This window comes from Bactrocera neohumeralis, chromosome 6 (genome assembly GCF_024586455.1).
Source record: "Bactrocera neohumeralis isolate Rockhampton chromosome 6, APGP_CSIRO_Bneo_wtdbg2-racon-allhic-juicebox.fasta_v2, whole genome shotgun sequence".
NCBI lineage: Eukaryota > Metazoa > Arthropoda > Insecta > Diptera > Tephritidae > Bactrocera > Bactrocera neohumeralis.
In genome coordinates this window covers 50,381,865-50,402,463 of record NC_065923.1, presented here as the reverse complement: position 1 = coordinate 50,402,463, position 20,599 = coordinate 50,381,865, and the positions used below count along the sequence as shown (strand labels likewise).

Below are 20,599 nucleotides of genomic sequence, written 5' to 3'. Positions count from 1 at the left end.
TGCTCGTTAAATGGATGCTCAATTGCGTTTTTCAACCCGACTTGGACTAATTGAAGTTAAGACAATTCAACTTCAGACAACCAAATTCTTTTCTGGTAATGCGAACTTCAACTAAGGTTCAATCGAAGTGTGATTGATGTTGCCAACCTAAAAAAGTGAAATTTGACAGATAATGAAGCAGCTGAAAATTTTTAAACGACATATTTAAACAATTGAATTCAGTTATCTCGAAAAAGTGATTTTAAATAATTTAAAAAAAATGGATATATGTAAGTTTTGATTTAATGACGAAATATTGGGGGCAAACTTGACATGCTACATATACGAAAAAGCCTTCGTGATTACTCAAACTTTAGAATATCATAATATAGACCAGAAGAAGAATATCTGTTAACTTTTTAGTGGTCAAAGTTGCTCCACCGATCAAACAAAAAAATTTTAACAACCTGAAAATTGAGCGAAAAAAATTTTGAAATTATCCAATTTTATGTAAAAAAATCTCGGCTTTCTGATAAAAATATTTTCAGAATCAAAAAAAAATTCAAAATCCAAAAAAAACGTTTTTTGTGCTTTTTCACCAACTTTTTTTCAAAATTGACTTTTCCATTCGATTCCTCGTTCAATTTTACATAAGAATCAGTATTCAAAAATATGGGACTCTGATCCCATGAACAGCAAAACAATGCAAAGTTGACGCTTTACGGCGCAGGCTATTAACTCCTAAAGCTATACTTGTCAAGGAGGAAAAAAGCATACATAGGGGCCATCCATAAATTACGTCACACCTTGAAGGAGGGGGGGAGTGTATGATTCAGAATGGACATTGTGTGACAAGAGGCAGGGGGGTTAAAACCTTTGTGACATCACATTTTCAAATTTGTTATTGAACGACGCATAGCACCTCTCAGTCGCGAACTTACTGATGTACTATTAAATCATGATGGTTTTGGATCACATCTTGATTCAAGTAATCGAACTACTGACTTAGATCTGGAAAAACGGAATTGCGAAAGTGCGGGCAATGTGTTGGCTGACATTTGGTTCTGAATATGTTGCACCAACTGTTACTGGACTAGATATTGAACAGCCTATGATGTTGTAAAATAATACTACTTGGTGTGCTAATCATGTACGTGACGTTCTAGTCTTTGGAAATTATTAAAAGAAGGATTTTTACCACCACCTGTGTTAATTAAACAGACATCAGAAGGTTATGGAGTCACAGAGAGTGATGACAACGACGCTAAGTTTGCTCCATTATTACTACAGATATTATTAAATCTCCAATCATCATCCCATCTGAAACAAGTTCCATATGATAGTTATTGCCCTAGTGTCGAGTCATACTTACTTATTTAAAAGATCGTGTAGTACATGTGGCCTATATTTTTCTTCATATAAAGCCACCAATCAACACAAACAATCACATAAAAACAGGAGCTGTTACCTATCGCGAAAATTCGTCCTCAAAGAATTGCGGCTAGACGTGCCCGAGAGATTCTCTGTTTAATGAATGATGACGATGCTTTAGGGATGGAAGAAGACGATGTTGATACGAAAGATATTCCTGACATCCAAATCCAGAACGAAAATGAAGTGCCTGATTTACCAGTAATAAATAATATAAAGTAGTGGACACAAGATGATTAAGTTTTGTATTTTTAATTAGCATAATTAAGTATCTATTATTTCTTGACTAGTCATTTGTTGCCTCTGTACTTTAATATTTAACTAAATGTTGATTTTATTAAAGATTATTCAATAAATATAAGAATAAATAGAATAATCTGTTTTTTTCTGATAAATCCATAAAATTAGAAAATGTGTGACGTCACGACAGGGAAGGGGGGAGTTCAAAATGTGACAACTTGTGGCAAGGGGGGGGGAGGGGTTGAAAAGTCCTTAAATTCGTGTGACGTAATTTATGGATGGCCCCATATGTGTGAGTAACGAAAATTTTTTTATCATATTTTCAGAACTTACAGAACATTCTAGGCGATGAACAATGTTTCGGAATGGAATATTAACTTTTCATACACATTATTTGAAAAGTTTCAATTCTTGAATATGCAATGACCTTGAAAAAGTTTTCACATTCTTGATCAGCTGAAGGAATGACGGCGTGGAAACGTTGTGTGCCTTTTATAGTCAAAGCGTTTGAAAATCGATCTTCAAGAAACTGTTTTTTTTTTTCATAAATATCTCTACTCAGAAAAAAATCAATTTTTTTTATTGAGGTTTTGCCTACTCATACAAGTCTTGTGCTGTCAAAATTGGCTGCTGATTTTCTCTTTGTAGACTTGCTCTTGTTGCAAGGCGCTTTACACTCCCAGATATGCCATCGCACGGCCCTTTTCCATTGGCAGTCGCAAAGAAGTGCCATTCCGCTTGAATTCGAAAGTCTGTGTAATGATGGCGTAAATTCGCGAAAGCCTTTTTATTATTGAATTGTTGTGATGCCTCGTCAGAGAAGTACAAGATTTTTTCAATGATTGCGATTTTTTTTTCAAATATTCAATCACTTTCTCCTGGAACATGTATACAGAACCAGAATCATGTTTCAAACAGTCTGAAATCCCAACCAGGCAGAAATTTGTCAAATACATAACTTTCTGCAAAATCTTGTACTGGAAGTACATATTTCACCTGGACCTAAATTTTCTTTCAATTCAGCGAAATATTTACTTTGTTTTGAGGCCACGAAGTCATGAAGTAAAAGTTTCTCAGATCTTTCATGAGGGTGTCAAGAAATTCGTCAGTTTCGGTTGTCACATTAAGTTACATATCTTAATTATTTTAATTATTTAGAACTCAAATTAAATTAAGACTAATCAGGGTCTGTAAGAATTAATGTTCATAGACTTAACTAAATAAATAAAATCCGCACGACCTGTTGCAGTCTCGAAAATTCCACAGCACTGCAACTGATCCTGCACTTTGACCTGAGCACGATCGGGCATCTGAAATTTAACATCATTATGAAACTAAAGATAAAACATTAAATTTTGATTCCGACACATACCTTCCCGCTAGAGCTGCAGTTTTATTTTTGGCTCACTGTCGATAGTTTACATAATGATATAGTCCGAACATTTTGTATAATATTTAAAAAGGTTTAAAACGTTTTTCCCTCAGCTCAGGGTTTGGAAGTCCTTGCCCCTCATTATTTCAAGACTACTGAAATAATTGTAATGAGATTTTGAACACAGTTCAGTCGAGATTTTTCGAGACAGATAAAACAGATTCAAAAATTTGTTGAATTATTTTTCTGAATATAAAAAAACAGCGAAGATCGTTTTGCCGCCCCAAGACGTTGCGCCCGGGGCGACGGCCCCCTTCGCCCCGCGGCCCCCCTAGCTACGCCACTGTTGATAGCTGAATGCTGCAATGAAATAAAATAATTAATTCACAGAGCGATTCTGTACTGTTATACAGTCACAAGCCTCCAAATTTAAGATTGTAAATTAGAGAACATTTTTGTGATTTGAGACGATTTCGCAATTCAGTACGTGACGTTCAAAAAACATATGCGAATTTCTCAACTGAAAACAACCAGTTCTGATGAGCTGTCAAATTTCATTATTTGGAGATATATGTATGTACATAAGTAAGTGAAATTTTAATATTAGTTTATTGGATTTAATTTTAATTTATTACCAAATTTAAATATTACAATACTTAGTAAATTAATACGTCACATTTCAATGTTTGCTTAATGACTGACTAATCCTTGTTTAATAACTGCTACAGAAGGTCATCTCGATTATTTCACTTCTAACGTATAAGACGTATAAGAGCGTATTGAGATTAATTTATTGTTTGAGTGAGTGTAGCAATGTCACTAGTATATAAAACCTAATTGAAAACTGCATGCCGATAACAAGTATTGATTTTCTTTAAAGCAGTCAAAACGCATAATTAGCAGTAAAAATGGGTAATGTTAAAAGTGGTATGGTTGGATAGAGCATATGCTCCAGCCGCTGCAAATCTTATAGTTTTCGAGATATTTGCATTTAAAGTTGAAAATTTCGCAAATTTTATTTTGCAATTTCTCGATTTATAGTAACTCTTTCTTTTATATTAGGCACTTTTTATACACTTACCCTTCACTACATATTTATTTTTTTAATTATTTGGATATTTGCTAAAAACAAGCATTTAATTTTTGATTTTCATGATTGTTGATCGGCCAGCGGCTGCTATTAATTTCAAATTTTTTTTGTTTTTAACTTACAAATTTTTATGCAAGTAGTAGACGTCTAGGATTTTCTGAAAATTTATTGATGATTTTTTCTTCAATGAGCTGTTGATGTTCTTTTACAAATGTGCGATGCACGCTCATCAGACATAATCCAGATAGTCTCTCTTCTCCCATCGTGCTCCGAAGCCAAGTTTTAACTCTCCTTAGCGTACTAAATGAACGCTCCACCGTTGCTGTAGTGCATGGTAATGTACATAATATTTTGAGAGCTTTTCAAATTGGAGGGTAAAATTCATCGGCCTATTTGATCAATTCAACAACTTCAATTTCTCTTAATTCCATTTCTGATAAATTTTTATTTTTCCATAAAACCAATACCAAAGTTAAATCGTACCGAAAAGTTTCAAAAATTCAATTGCTGACATCTTCGTAATGCTTTTCGAATAGTTTCGAGTTTTCAAAAACGGATTCAATTGAACTTTTGCACACACAGCTTATACAATGGATGCAACCAAGATAGCGCAAATGCTGGAGTTTTTTCACGGGCAAATCCTATTTTAAATGAAGCTGTTAAGGAGTCAAGATATGGAATAACAATACAGCGTCGCCATAAAGAACCGATGAGATTTTCAAATTTTCTTCTTTGTTTGATGGATGGATGCAACCGAGATGCTTCTATGTTTTTGTTTTACAGTCTAAACGCGGTAAAGATAGTTCTATATCTAGCGCAGTTGCAACTCTTCGCGCTTGTACAAGGAGTTCATTCGTTACTTGCTCTGCATTGCTACGATCGTTTTCAATTACCTCAATAATTTTTTCAATATGCTCACCTATTAAACAAACAAAAAATAAGTATTCTGCAAACATTCCAACCTTACAAATATAATTTTGTTATTTAATTTGAATATGCTCACCTACTGCAATCATATCAATTGCTTTCGTTTGCAAAATATTTACTGTTGGTTCCAGTAATGCAGAATATTTTGCAATTGTCATTAGGGAAACGATAAACACCGATTTTGTCACCGCTGAATGAAGCTGGTATGCACTCTTTCTTGTGCTATAGTTTCCATCTATGGATAATTTTTCCAGTCCTTCAACAATTTCAGGAAAATTTTCAGAAAACTTTCTTACTGCCTTATATTTTTCCGACTATCTGGTTTCACACAAACGTGATATAGTAGGCGCACAGTTCCTTCGCGTGGTTGATTCGCGAAAAAAGTTTATAACGTCCTTTGTTGTTGATATGGCATTTCTTATTTCTGGAACCGCATTTGTATCATTGACAACCAGGTTCAGTTTATGGCTGGAGCAATGAAAATATTCTGCGCGGGTATATTTTCTTCTTAAAATTGCTTGCACACCACCTTCTTTTCCTGCCATTGCAGAACAGCCGTGGAAGCCCAACCCAACACAAGATTCTTTTAAGAGTTCATGATACACCAAAAACTTATCTATTTCTTCAGCAATGTTAGAAGCATTTTGGGCTGAGAGCTCAATAAATCCCGCAAATTCTTCTCTTATTATTTCCTTTTGTTCGTCGAAAAAGCGCAAACCAATTGAAAGCTGCTCTTTGCCGGATATATCAGCAGTTTCATCTGCTAAGACGGTGTAAGGATTTGTTGTTTTTATATCATTCACAATAAGTTCTATAATAATTTCTCCGAAAATGTGTACGATGACCTGTCTGTGCGTTATTCTTTTAACTTTGAGTCGCCTGAAGCAATTCGGAAGTTTATTAAGTCTAGAAGAACGCCCTCGTCAGAATTTCTGCCCCTGAGAGGCATGTCGTTTGTGCCGCAAAATAACACACATGAAATAATAGATTTTATAATATTTCTACTATCTTCCATAGTTTTCATATGGTGTGTTTTCAATTGTACGTCGACGGGCACATTTTCAATAAAAGCCTTCGCTGCAGCTGCTGCAGCAATGTGGAGACTTGTTTGAGAATGCTTTTTGGAGAACTCGTACATTTTTTTTTAAATTTGTGAATGGTCGGATCATGAATGAACCCAATACGCCTTGCACCGATCCAGGAACAGGCGGAAACAGCACACAGTACTTACACAGTGCACCTTTCAACCGCATGGAATACACCAACCACGGCGCATATATATCCAACCACCCATGGTTGAATTTTCTTTGCAAAGCTTTTGCATCAGTTTTAAAATCATAGGCAGCATTTGGAACCCACGGACGAAGTAGAATCTCCTTTTTTTCGACAGACAGCTGCGAAGCTCATTCCTCAGTGACATCTATTTCCACAGAAGAAGCTTTATTTGCTTGCGCCTCAGCAACAGGCACAGCCGATTGTGATGAACAAGCGCTCATAATAGCTTCTTCAATTCCACTGCTGATGTCACGAACATGTTTCCTCTTAACAGAAGAGATACCTCGAAAGTAATAGCAATAGTAGACAATCAAAAGTTTATACCCATTTATAAATGCTTACCTTTTTGAAGAAAATTTCTTATATCCATAAATTTTGCACTTGTAAACTTGTAAACATGTAAACTTAATTTTTGCACTTGTTTGAAAGCCACCTGTTTTGTTTGTGATCTAAAGATGGCAAAACTATGGATAGTTATCATTGTGCTTTGTATTAACGGCTGACAATGTCAAAATGAGTTGTGACAATAATGCGTCAGATGGCGCTCAGATCATTCAGCTATTATGAATGTTGCGTATTTAATAAATAAATGCATAAAAATGTAACTTCCAGCTGAGGCTATCGTCAACCAACTGAATAAAATTTTAAAACCTCTTAAAAAAATCTAATAATGAATAATAATGAAAATAATAATTTTTCAATCTGTAGGGGGCAGGCAGCTGCCCACCCCTGCACCTACCTGGCTACGTCCTTGATAAAGAGACCAAATGTTCTTAAGGGATTGTCTCAGTGTGACCCCCCGAAATATCACTGATTTTCGCGTTTTTATACCCTGAACGGGGTATATTAAGTTTATCACAAAGTTTGTAACACCCAGAAGGAAGCGGCGGAGACCCTATAAAGTACATATATACATATATAAATGATCAGTGTGTTCAGCTCAACCGATTTAGCCATGTCCGTCTGTATGTCTGTCCGTCCGTCCGTCTGTCGGTATATATACGAACTAGTCCATCAATTTTTAAGATATCGTTTTGAAATTTTGCAAACATCATTTTCTCTTCAAGAAGGTGCTCATTTGTCGAAACTGCCAACATTGGACCACTATAACATATAGCTGTCATACAAACTGATCGATCGGAAAAAAGTTCTTGTATGGAAAGCTTTCACCTTTGACAATGTATCTTCACAAAAGTTGGCACAGGTTATTTTTTAGGGCAACAATGTAATCTGCGAAGAAATTGTTCAGATCTGTTAACTATAGCATATAACTGCCATAAAAACTGAACGATCGGAAAAAAGTTCTTGTATATAAAACTTTTGCATTTGACAAGATATATTCACGGAACGATCGGAATCAAGAGTTTGTATGGAAAACTTTTGCTTTTGATGTGGTATCTTCACAAAATTTAATGGGTTACTGCTTAAGGTAATAGTAATATAATCTCCGAAAAACTGGTTCAGATGGGATAATATAGCATATAGCTCACATATAAACTGAACACATAGTTACTAAAAGAAATGCAACTGTGAAGGGTATATCAGTTTCGGTGCAGCCGAAGTTAACGTTTTTTCTTGTTTTGTGTTGAAATTAACTAATTGGTCCGATTTTTTTTATGAATAAATACATTCATGACGAATACAAAATTATTTTTTTCTATGTTTATTTATTGGGTGTATAATCCCAGCGGGATAATGGTTCACCGCTTACATTTTTCTTTGAACAATGCTTCGAAGAAAATTCTATAATTCTTCGATACCGGTAATGCATAAAAGTAAGCTTTGCGGCTAAATTGTACTGTGTTCATACTTACAATCAAGTAAGTACATGAAAAACGACAAATACAAATTGATGGAATAAAATTTATAAGTAAATCTTTTCATTATTTCGTCAATCATCAAGTATTTAAAGAAAATTGGGTCGGCTTTAGTATAGCGTCCCAGGATTTCGGGAAAAAAAATGGGTATGGTGGGATAGAGGAGATTCTCCTGATCACGAATATATATGGTTATAGCCGCAGGAAGATTATAGTTTTCGAGATATTCGCGTTTAAAATTTAAAATTTGCAATATTTTAATAACATATTTTCTATATATGTATGTATGTAAGTATCAAATTAATTTTGCACTTATATTTTTTAATTTTATATACACTAGCACATCACTAATTCATTTGTATACATTAAAATAAATGACATAGTGCAAAAATAGATTTTAATATACATTTAAATTATTGTTGAATTATGATTATTTAAGAATAACAAATGAATTACAAACTGTCAAATGATAAGTGTTAACGTACTAAAATAGTTTACAAACTAAAACAAAAAAAAATATAAAGAAATATTATACCCTAAATAAAGGAAACATAATCGTTGCTAAACAATAAAAAGTTTATAAAAAATTTAAGCGGCCTGAAGGCCGCCAATGTAGAAATGAGATCTCGGGGAGAAAAAAAATGTATACACCCGGCGTTGGACCGACCAGAGTTATTTTTTTTGAAGCGCGACCGAAGGCCGCCACCGCAAAAAGGAGTTCTACGCGAAGAAGTAGCAATGTCATAGAGGGTATAACAACCACTCTAACTTCAATGCGATCTAACGGATATTAAGTACTGCTACTTTTAAAGCAAAGTGCCGTTGCTTCTTTTTGTCATTTTTACAATTATTTCGTATTTGGAAAATAAGCTGTGTGGACGTATACAATATAATTTTTATTAAAATTACTGAAATATTTTTGAAGAAAATGGAAAATAATTCATCAGGTATGTTAAATTAAATTTTAAATATAATATTTAAATTATGTTTCTAATACTTCGTTACAATAATAATTATGTAGATCTGCAAGAACAAGCGATAATTCGTGTTCGTAGAACGAACAAATTTAGCGTGTCGGAGGTGAAAGGAATGTGGAATATTGCCAAAATATTCCACACTTTCCAATCGAGGGAGAGCTGCATAGCTTTTTGCGAAGAGGAGAATCTAATTGCTAAAGGAAGGACTTGCAGGGTGCATAGACTGCCGATGGTGCTCTCCGTCATGGGAAATAGCACCGTCGGTACGTTTAGGTGCCGCAAAGGATCTTGCCGAACGCGTTCGGCGATATCTCGATTCATGGGCACCTGGTTGGAGAATGTAAGAATACCTTTGCCACAAGTTTTTTATCTAATGTTTTGCTACGCATCGCACTGGTCGCACGAGTTAGTCAGGAAAAACAGCATTGTCAGGGAACCTATATTATCTAGCGCTACCATATGTGACTGGTATAACTACTGTCGCGAAGCGGTAGTTTTATACCTAGTGGCACATCAGGAAGCGGTAGGTAAAATTGGTGGCCCTGGCAAAAACGTTCAAATTGATGAAAGCAAATTCGGGAAGAGGAAATTTAATAAAGGTAAGGTGAAAAATATACAATATTAGGTAATTACTTACATATGTATATGTTTTTCTCATTTTAGGCAGGAGTGTGGAAGGTCACTGGGTGTTGGGAATGGTTGAGGATGGGAGTGACGACCTGCGGCTGGAGGTATGCCCTGGAAATATTAGGTCTGCGGAGGTGCTCATACCCCTGATTAAGAAGCATGTTACGCAAGGAACTATAATGAGCACGGATTGCTGGAAGGCGTACGATGGTTTGGCGAATCACGGGAATGAGCACCGAAAAGTAAATCATAGCGATCCGGACAATCCATTTGTGGCTGTAGATGGAACACATACGCAGCGTATAGAATCCCAGTGGCGTGTCATTAAAAGATTTTTTGCGAGGGACAACCACAACAGTCCCGAAAACTTCGCGGATTTAATTGTTGAGTATGTTTGGCGGAAAAATGTGGCCAACAGACACGACGCCTTACAATAAAATTTATATACGTTACACGTTTGTTTTATTAAATTTAAATAATTTCTTTATACATATATGTTTTCTATTCTCTTATTTGGGGTATAATCTTTTTACTTTATTTCTTTTAGTTATTTTACACGCAAAAAGGAGTTCTACGCGAAAAAAATTTGATGCACCCCCTTGTTGGACCGACCAGGGTTATTTTTTTTGAAGCGCGGCCGAAGGCCTCCCACGCAAAAAGGCGTTGGACGCGAAAAAAATTTGGTACACTCCGGTGTTGGACCGACCAGGGTTAGTTTGTAAAATATTTTAGTACGTTAACACTTACTATTTGACAAATTTACAAATTTATTTTTACAAATGATGTCGATAAGGTAACACTTATCATTTGACAGTTTGTAATTCATTTGTTATTCTTAAATAATCATAATTCAACAATAATTTAAATTTATATTAAAATCTATTTTTGCACTATATTATATAAAATAAATGTATACAAATGAATTAGTGATGTGCTAGTGTATATAAAATTAAAAAATATAAGTGCAAGATTAATTTGATATGTATGTATGTATATAGAAAATATGTTATTAAAATATTGCAGATTTTAAACTTTAAACGCGAATATCTCGAAAACTATAAGCTTCCTGCGGCTACAGCCATATATTCTTGATCAGGATAATCTCCTCTATCCGACCATATCCTTTTTATCCTTGAAATCCTGGGACGGTATACTAAATTCTTCCCGGAAAATTTGCAAAAAGTTGGTTGTGTTCAGGTGAGCTGCTATTTTAATTAAAAATTTTGTTTATTTTTGTGTTTAAACTTTGAATAAAAAATAAAAGAATGTTCTCGAAAAGGTATATGAGAAGACTAATTAAAAATGAAGAACGTGAATTTTACGGAATGGCTGAAAATGATTCTGAGGAGGATGCGGTGAATTGTAGTTTTGACAATATTGATGCTGAAGTCGAATTTATTGAAAAAGAAGAAAATTCACAAAAACCGAATTGTAACAAATTAATTAAAAAATTGAAAATGTGGACTGCGCGTCATAAAGTCTAAAGGAACTGTTTCGGTGATTTGTTAAAAATATTGCAGTAGGAGAATATTTCTGTACCAACATCTTCGAAAAGAGTTTTACGGCAAGCGACCTGCATATTGAGAACTGTTTCCCCAGGAAATTATTTGCACATAGGCCTAGAAAAGCTACTAAGGAGTATCGCGATAACGTTGATCAATTTTGAAATCAATGTCGGTTTTGACGGCTTACCTTTGTACAAAAGCTCAAATGTAAGCTTGTGGCCTATATTGGCAAAATTGCATTCAAAAAGAAATACGAAGGTGATGTTTATTGGTGTTTTTGACGGCAAACAGAAACCGGCTGAGTTATGAGCTAAAAACCTTAATGCAATACGGAATGGAAGTCAATGGAAGAAGAATCAAAGTGCGTTGCTTTATTTGCGATGCCCCTGCAAGCATTTATCTGCCAAACAGTGGGTCACAACTCTTTTCAAGGATGTAGCAAATGCACACAAGTGAATAAAAAAATAAACAATACAATAACTTACAGTACATTCACAGAAAATCTTCGAACTGACAATGCCTTTGCTCCAAGAAATAGCGTGGGCCATCATAAAAAAATGGAAAAAATCGTGTCTCGAAGAAATAGGTGTGGGAATGGTCTCCGCCTTTCCTGTTGAACCAATGCACCTTTTAAATCTTGGAGTTGTAAGAAAAATGCTAAAATGGAAAGCAATAGAGTTCCGACAGTTTGTACTTTACATGGGAATGGTTGCTTTGAAAGACTTCGAATCTGACAGTATTTATTATCACTTCTCCTTGTTGCACTGTGCATATGCACTGTTTTCGTCACAAAAAACCTATGAAAACAATTTAGAAGAAATAAAGTAAATGCTTAATTACTTCGTGCACCTTTTCCCAACCTTTTATGGAGAAGAAAAAGTAAGTTACAATGTACATTCAGTGCTGCATTTTGGGGGATTCCGTTCAATCGTGCGGTTTTCTGAATTCATTGTCAACATACGCTTTCGAAAATTTCTTGCAAACCCTAAAGCGATTCGTTAAAAGACCCCGAGAAACATTACAACAAATAAATAACAGATACCAATATGAAAACGTGTTTCCAAAAGACAGATATGTGGGTCCAAAAGTCAATAGATGTGGGAAGGTTATTCGATTTTATGGAAACGACTTTAATATTAGCGATAAATTACCGGATAATTTTTGCCAGTTTTATCTATTGCTACCATATGTGACTGGTAATTACTGCCGTAGTATCAACCAGGTTTGATCATCAGGTAGCGGTAGGTAAAATTGGTGGCCCTGGTAAAATTGTTTAAATAGATGAGAGCAAATTTGGAAGGAGAAAATATAACAAAAGTAATAATAAATACGTTATTGTTTTTTTTTTTACGTAATTAATATATCTTTTCTTATTTTAGGTGAGGTGATTATACCCTTAAAAGAGAAGCACGTGGCATAAGGTACTATTATATGTACCGATTGCTGGAAGGCATACGACTATCTGTCCAGTCACGGGTATGAGCACCGACGGGCAAATCACAGCGACCCGGATAATTCGTTCGTCGCAGAGGACGGAACCCACATTCAATGCATGGAGTCCCAGTGGCGGGTAATTAAACGTTTCTTCAATAAAGAATTACAATAACAGTGAAGATTTTTCAAATTTAATTTATGAGTATATCTGAAGTAAATATGTATAGCAAATCAGTATTATGCAAAATTAATAGATTGTAGTGTTTAAATCATTGGAAAAACCAAATACGGTCAAGGGCAAGAAAAGAAGAGGTGGAGGGCTCATGCAGCGAACGGAATCGTCCGAATTGGAAGAGCGGGCAATGGAGACTTTAAGTAGGACCGTGGTGGTTGGAATACCTAATGTGCCAAACATTGGAGTAGAGGTATGGTTAAATAAAATGTTTGCGCATACAAATGTGTATAAAATATAAATAATAAATAAGAAACTTTTGTATATAAATATTTCCTTTTTATAAAAAGTTTTTATATTTAAATAAAATCAAATGCTATTTTCTTTTATATTTAGAACGATATTTTAATCCTGATTGATCCGGTCAGTCCAGCAGTCAAAGACATACAATCAACTTCTCGTGCCGTCTTCATCGAAATCACAAATACGATATTTTGCAAAATGCTGTGGAAAATTGCGCAAATATAAACCAAGAACGCGGAGTTTGTGGGTGTATACCTCACTGCCCGCTCATTAGAAAGGCAACGGAAACGAGATTTTGGAACCTTAAAGGCTCTTTCAATTATGTTCCTGGCCTTTAAATGAATTTTGTAATAAAGAACTTTATTTGGTACAGATGGGTTTGCTTCTTCTGCAACAACTTTAGCAATTCTGCAACAATTAGCTGCCACAGAAGAATTTTTTGTTGAAAATTTGTCGTCTTTATGGATTTGAAGTTTTTAACAACGTTTCCTCGAGATCGGCTGTATAAAATATTTGTCCTGGTAGCTGAGAAAATACCACTAAAACGTAAGTCTCGTCATCCAGTACGCAACATTCGATTTTTTTTCGTCTTTTCATCCATCTAATATACGACCATAAACTCCAATATCGATTATTATGAATTCCTTTCTAGAATAAGCAATTGCCATAAGGATAACACTATAGTAATTATATTATAATGATCGTGTAGCGGCTGAATGTTTTATTTATGTATGTATATGTGCTTGCTGTCTATTGCTCCAACACAGCTATACAAATTCTGTAGCTCATAAAAGTCATCAGCAACACAACCCAACTGCAGTAGTTAGCATCAAAAAATAAAAAAATAAAAATTTTTCTAAAAATTAAAAAAATCAAATTATATTATTATTTGATTACAATTATTATTAATAATTATTTTCTTTTAGAGTTTTAGAAGCAGACTTTGGAGAAACATTTTGAGGAACGATTGCGCAGAAGCAGTAGACGACTTCAAGATATCCACCAAGAAGGCGTGCAAAAGGTTCTTCTTTGGAAAAGAGACAAAATTAGTTAACAGAAATGGCAAGCTCATTACTGGTAGAGACAGAATATGAGCGCAGCAGCTTCTTCTTCTCCTTCTTAATTGGCGTAGACACCGCTTACGCGATTATAGCCGAGTTAACAACAGCGCGCCAGTCGTTTCTTCTTTGCTACGTGGCGCCAATTGGATATTCCAAGCGTAACCAGGTCCTTCTCCACATGGTCCTTCCAACGGAGTGGAGGTCTTCCTCTTCCTCTGCTTCCCCCGGCGGGTACGGCGTCAAATACTATTAGAGCTGTAGTGTGTACTATGTCAATGTCGTCATATATGTACATATCTCATACAGCTAATCGTTCCATTGAATGCGATATACGCCGTGGCCAACGCGCAAAGGACCGTAAATCTTTCGCAGAACTTTTCTCTCGAAAACTCGCAACGTCAACTCATCAGTTGTTGTCATCGTCCAAGCCTCTGCACCATACAGCAGGACGGGAATAATTAGTGACTTTGTTCGTCGAGAGAGGACTTTGCTTCTCAATTGCCTACTCAGTCCGAAGTAACACCTGTTGGCAAGAGTTATTCTGCGTTGGATTTCTAGGCTGACATTGTTGGTGGTGTTTACGCTGATTCCAAGATAGACGAAATTATCTACAACTTCGAAGTTATGACTGTCAACAGTGACGTGGGAGCCAAGTCGCGAGAGCGACGACTGTTTGTTTGCTCACAGGAGATATTTCGTCTCGCCTCGTTCACTGCCAAACCTATTTGCTTTGCTTCCTTGTCCAGTCTGGAGAAAGCAGAACTAACGGCGCAGGGTGTTGAGGCCAATGATATCAATATTATCGGCATACGCCAGCAGCTGTCTTATAAAAGATTGTACCTGTTCGATTAAGTTCTGCAGCTCGAATTATTTTTTCTCCAGCGGCTTTGAAAATCGACGAGGTGGTGTGTGTCGCCATTTTTGTCTTTTGAAACCTCGTTTTGTATCTAAAGCCAACGGCAATCAGTTTGTTGACGGTGGGCTTTAATCTTTCGCACAATACGCTCGATAGAACCTTTACGCGATGTTGATGAGGCTTATTGGTGTTGTTGGGCTCAACTTTTCAATGGTTGGGCAGAGCACACTTAAATTCCAAGTTTGCAGCTTTCGTCCGACCATGTTTGAAAGTTTTGAGTGGTAATATCGATATCTAAGGCTTAGTTTTAGGTTATACATATGTACAACAGTATTATATTCTGTAGTAACAGGTTGCAAGAGTATAAAAATTAATATATGTATGTACATATATATATACGAATGGGTCAAACCACGTCAAGTGGTCTATGAAAATTTCGAAAAATCTCCGATTTTGAAAATTAGCAGTTCATTAGGATTTCGTTAAAATTGTTTTTTTCTTTTGTTAAAGTTATTGAAGGTTGAAATTTAGAGGACGATAAAATTGTAAAATTATTTTCTCATAAACTAAATCGATGAAATTTTGTGAAGTCAAAGAAAAATGTTCGTGCTATATTATAAATATTTTTTTATGATCCATTTGTTTAAATAATAATAGTTTACATAATTTTTTTTTAAACAATTGAAATTTTTTAAGTGTTCTTCACGCTAAAAAAAACTGAAAAGTATGTGACACAACGAGGAAAATATTCACCTTTAATAAACTGCAAAAAAAGTTTTGTTCATTCATACCATTCCAAAGATATTGAATTTTTTGTCCCCCATCGTTGCGCAGTGCGCTCGTAAGCTCCCGACATCTGTGCTGCAAGAAAAGCATAGCGCAACGATCGATGTGCCATACATTTTAAGAGCGGTGGGTAGAACAAACACTTTTTCCTGCGAAAAGTCAGTCTGCTGGAATTATGGACGACAATGGTCTCCCTTTTTTATTAATTGGTTCTATTAGAGCGAATATTAGAAAGAATCTCGTAATTAACAAAATATTTTTACTTGAAAAGAAAAATACATAGGTAAATATTGAGTAAAAATTTGAAAACCCATTTTCATTTCAATATAAAAAAATCCGAAAAACACTTAAAACAAAAACAGACGTCACACGGGATGAGCCCCTTAAATCCCTGCTTGCTATTTTTTGATATTTTACAACAACTGATTTATGAACTTTCAATACTTAACTAAAGTGAATTAAACGTATTAGCTTTCAATTATTAAATGGTTTTTTATTATTTTCCGTTGCAAATTTATATTAGAAGCACGACCTCTCATCACATCAGTACCCCAGATGCTCCTCTACAAAATAAATGTTTACTGTTTTGTAATGAAATTCTTAATTATACGAGTTACCTTCAAAGTAGGCCTATAGAAACTTAATCGAATATTCTAAACACTTATTATAAACCCCGGATAGGATGGCATTCAGTGCCTTCATCGAATTTTAGTTTCATCAGTTTCGGCTCATTTTTAAAGTGCCATTCATTAGACTATTGGACAGTTTCGAAGTCATATTCACCAGTAATGATGTGTTAGATGAATATGGGGTCCTCAGTTATTTTATCAAGAATCTCTTTTGTTACAAGTCGAGCATTGACACGCTTCATAGACAGTAAACCAAATGTGTTGAGTCGATCCTTAAGAGATGTTGAGGTCTCTCTCCAATACCAAAACAACGATTTTCAAGCTCTGTTACTTTAACTTTTTGGCTGCTATCGTCATTATCAAAGGGGTTCCACTCAAATACTGTGTGGAATAAAGTAAACTTGCCGCTTCGGAAACAAACAGCTACCAAACATGCACTAATTGACTTATGAAAATCAAACTTTATAAGAACGTAAAAAAGATTGCACCAATCGTGGTTTGCGGGCGCATTTTAAACGGACCAATTGAGAAATAAGTAGTTTATAACGTATAACAAGTAAGGAAGAATTGAGTTCGGGTGTACCGTAACATTTTTTATTCTAACATTTTTCAAAGATTAGTTATGTATGTTATGTATTACAAAATAGATCTTATATCAAGGGCCAAAAAACCAGTGGCATGCATTGCGAACTAATTTTATAAATTTACGACAGGAAGTGGAATATGATTTTTAAGGGGAATTCTCGCGTTTACTTTCTCATTTAAGTAGAGTATTTTATTTGTACACATGACTTAAGAGTCACAATTTTTAAGTGACATTTTGTATATAAAAATATATATATACATACATACATATGCAAAACTAAAATAGTAATCCAAGATACAAGGTTCTCAGTGCTGCTGCTAATCAGAATGTTTAATACATTTTTCTTCAGTTAAGAACTGAATCTGTCACAAATCTAGTATGTTTTCTTATTTTTATTTTCACGCTCGAATTCGTTTAATAAATTCTTAATCCATTTCGTGTGTTTGGCCAAATTAGTTAGAATTGTCGTACGTGTTTCTGAACATGCTCCGCCATCCGACACCACACCAAACTGAACGTTGTCATTGAATATTGCCGCGCTACCGGGATCGTCAGTACAAATGTCTGAAATCTTTGTGCGATCGCCAGAGCAAAATACGTAATCAGTGTCTTCTTCTTCAGTCAGGTATTGGGCACACTTCTTATCCGAATATATTTTAGTTTTTGTGAAACGCAAATTTTTAGTCATTATTACATTAGTTTTATTGCTTGATAGTCCCCACCCAAAAATATTTATTGCTGATGGCAGTGTCGAATCCGCATCAGGTAATTTTACTTGTCCCACAAGTGCATCAGTATTATTGAATGGTCGTAATAAATGTAGCAGAGCTACGTTATAAGCGTGGCTGCCTTCCACATATTTTGGATGATGAACGGTCTCCTTGATTCTGCGTAGTTTACCGTTATTTTTGAAGGCTGTAGTGCCTGCTCGAACCAAAAGTTCCGCTGGTTCTATAGCCTTGATGCAACTGGCCGCCGTAATCACGACATCATTGGTTAATAAGGAGCCGCCACAAATTAACTGATGGTTTCTTATAACAGAAACCGCCCAGGGTGCTCCGTCAATTGGCACTTTTTGCCCGCCAATAACTAAATTTTCTCTGTTTCGGTCTCTTACATGTTTAGCTGCGTTCAAAGCACTCACACAAAAACAAATTAGAATAAAATATGAATTCAGACTAAACTTCATGCTGATGATAGATTTTAATATGCTTCCTAATTAGCGAAGCATTGTCTTTTATAGTTTCTGATAACACAACTAACTCACTTTCTCTCGAAATTTGTTTATTAAAGAGATTTTAAATTATTACTTTCCACTTCACCAGCTTCATTTGCTTTGCATTAGTTCTAGTTCACCAATATTTGCATATTCTTGTAGCAGAGCATACCTTACACTTCATTAACATTAAGATTTATTTAGTAGCAGTTTGTGAATTGCAAATAAGATTTATTTTACGCATTTATTTTTATAAATAAGCAGGTAAACATACAAACTTCTCCTCTTTGCCGTTGATCACCTGAACGCTAACACAGCGAACCACTAACCCACCTTTGCTTGTTGGCAGCATAATTTGAAGACAAATTTGAGCAAGCATACACCGACCTCGCGATTTCTCCATTTCGACTGTCGATTGCTAATTTATATCACTAGTTAATTAATTGAACATTTGTTGCAAAAATTTATGTTACATTAAAGTAAGTGTATTTTGCCTTATGTCGTGCCATTATTTGAAATTTCCAAGGGCATTAGGACTGCAGTGTAACGCTGATGCCGCAAGAAAATTCCAAAAAAACCTCGCAAAAACTTTTCAAATTGCCTGCTATATATCGGACATGTATGGTATATACGCGGAATTTGCTGTAACTATGTTGGGACTTAGTAGGCCAGTAGAATGTTTGCTTAAACTCAGTTTAAACTGTAAATATTTAACTGCTGATCTAAAAAATCCCAACCATAATGAAAGCATAAATGTAAAGCCAATCCAAATTACAACCGAAATGGAACTGATTTTCAAGGGTCCTTATATGCTTCAAACAAACACTTTTACAGCAAGGCGACAAATTATTCCGTTGCGATCTTTTTCGGACATACGGCACTATATCAGAGTCGGATTAGCACTGACAATGTTCTGCCAAGTGCTCGATATATTAATTCGTGAACATTAAGTTGCAGTTCAATAGCAGATTTTTATTTTATTTACCACAAAAATAAGAGTATCACCTGTCTACGCCTAGAACAAGCGTACATCAATGTGGGTGAATACATATCAACATACCCTCAAGGGAAAAAGTACTTTTGGACATTACAGCTGATATTAGAAGCTTACTAAATTTGTGTTGAAAAAATGTTGACATCTTAGTGGTCTTTCGGCTAACCGCATACGGTCCATTCACTTTCATAATGATATCCAATAAATTGGTTTAATTACCACTTTTTCAGAAGTTGTCCTACAAAATTATAACGAGCGATACAAGTAGAGGTAATTTTGTGAATTGTTTTTTTCTGACAGCTCACGGGTGCGTCGTGTCATTCTGTCATGTTACTATTTCTGGCTCAATGGGTTTGTTAAGCAATCATAATTGCCGCATCGAGAAAAAAGCATAGTTTGGTGTGGTTTGTTGGCCGGTGGAATCTTCGGTCAGCAGATAATTTCACGTTTAGAGCCGGTCGATTGGCCTCCTAGATTGTGCGATATCACACCGTTAGACTTTTTGCTGTGGGGATTTGTAAAGTCTAAGGTCTATGAAGAATAATCTCGCCACGATTCAGGCCTTGGAAAAAAACATCACGCGTTTCATTCGCCAGTTATCAGTCGAAATGCTCGAACGAGTCATCGAAAATTGGACTTGACAGATGGACCAGCCGCGACCAACATTTGAAAGATATAATCTACAAAAAATAAATTCCAAAAAATTTTCTTTCGAATGATAATAAACGTTCCTTATTAAATTTGAAGTTTCTGTGTTTTTTCTTAAAAAAGGCATCGAAATGAATCAGCCTTTATATGTATTCATCACCTAAAGTCACATATGAAACCGTTATTGACCGTTATTTGAAGTTAACCTATAAAATGTTAATACTTTTTGATTTTCCTACAGACTTGTTGGCTAAAACGGTTAGGTTCAATATGTAATACATATGTACATATGTATATAGCACTACCGCTACAAATACAAGGGAAGTCACAAAAATGTTAGAAACGTATTTACAGGGTTACAAATGTACGTGCAGTGTACATTTGCATATGCACTTTTATAACATTATTCATATTATTGAAACTTTATTTAATATTATATACTTACATATTACTTTTGAAAGCGACCGAGATTCGGGGACATCTGAATATGTGGTTTTTCTGGCTTATTCACATCGCAACCGCATATTGAGTTGCAGTTGCCCTTTAAAGTGTGTTTGTCTGATATTCAATATTGCTCTCATATATGTATGTATGTATACCTTTACATATTGTATATGTACGTATGTATATACATATACGTAAATATGTAAATATATTCGCATATCCATCCGACA

General features: G+C 35.2%; 2 protein-coding genes and 1 long non-coding RNA gene across 3 annotated transcripts; 1 reads left to right on the top strand and 2 right to left on the bottom strand.

The window, feature by feature from the left end:
• The first annotated feature begins 9,220 nt into the window (after positions 1 to 9,220).
• LOC126762792 (uncharacterized) lies at positions 9,221 to 16,732 on the top strand. Its single transcript, XM_050479837.1, has 3 exons — positions 9,221 to 9,707; positions 9,772 to 10,156; positions 16,588 to 16,732. Exons 1-3 carry the CDS (start codon positions 9,221 to 9,223, stop codon positions 16,730 to 16,732), a joined length of 1,017 nt encoding a protein of 338 aa, XP_050335794.1.
• On the bottom strand, positions 13,179 to 15,081 carry LOC126763472 (uncharacterized). Its single transcript, XR_007667622.1, has 2 exons — positions 14,047 to 15,081; positions 13,179 to 13,963 (listed from the first exon to the last, which is right to left on the bottom strand). It is a non-coding gene; the product is annotated as an uncharacterized LOC126763472 (long non-coding RNA).
• LOC126763461 (trypsin 3A1-like) lies at positions 15,320 to 18,977 on the bottom strand. Its single transcript, XM_050480996.1, has one exon. The coding sequence runs from the start codon at positions 18,254 to 18,256 to the stop codon at positions 17,441 to 17,443; it is 816 nt and encodes a 271-aa protein (XP_050336953.1). The 5' UTR covers positions 18,257 to 18,977; the 3' UTR covers positions 15,320 to 17,440.
• Positions 18,978 to 20,599: the final 1,622 nt, after the last annotated feature.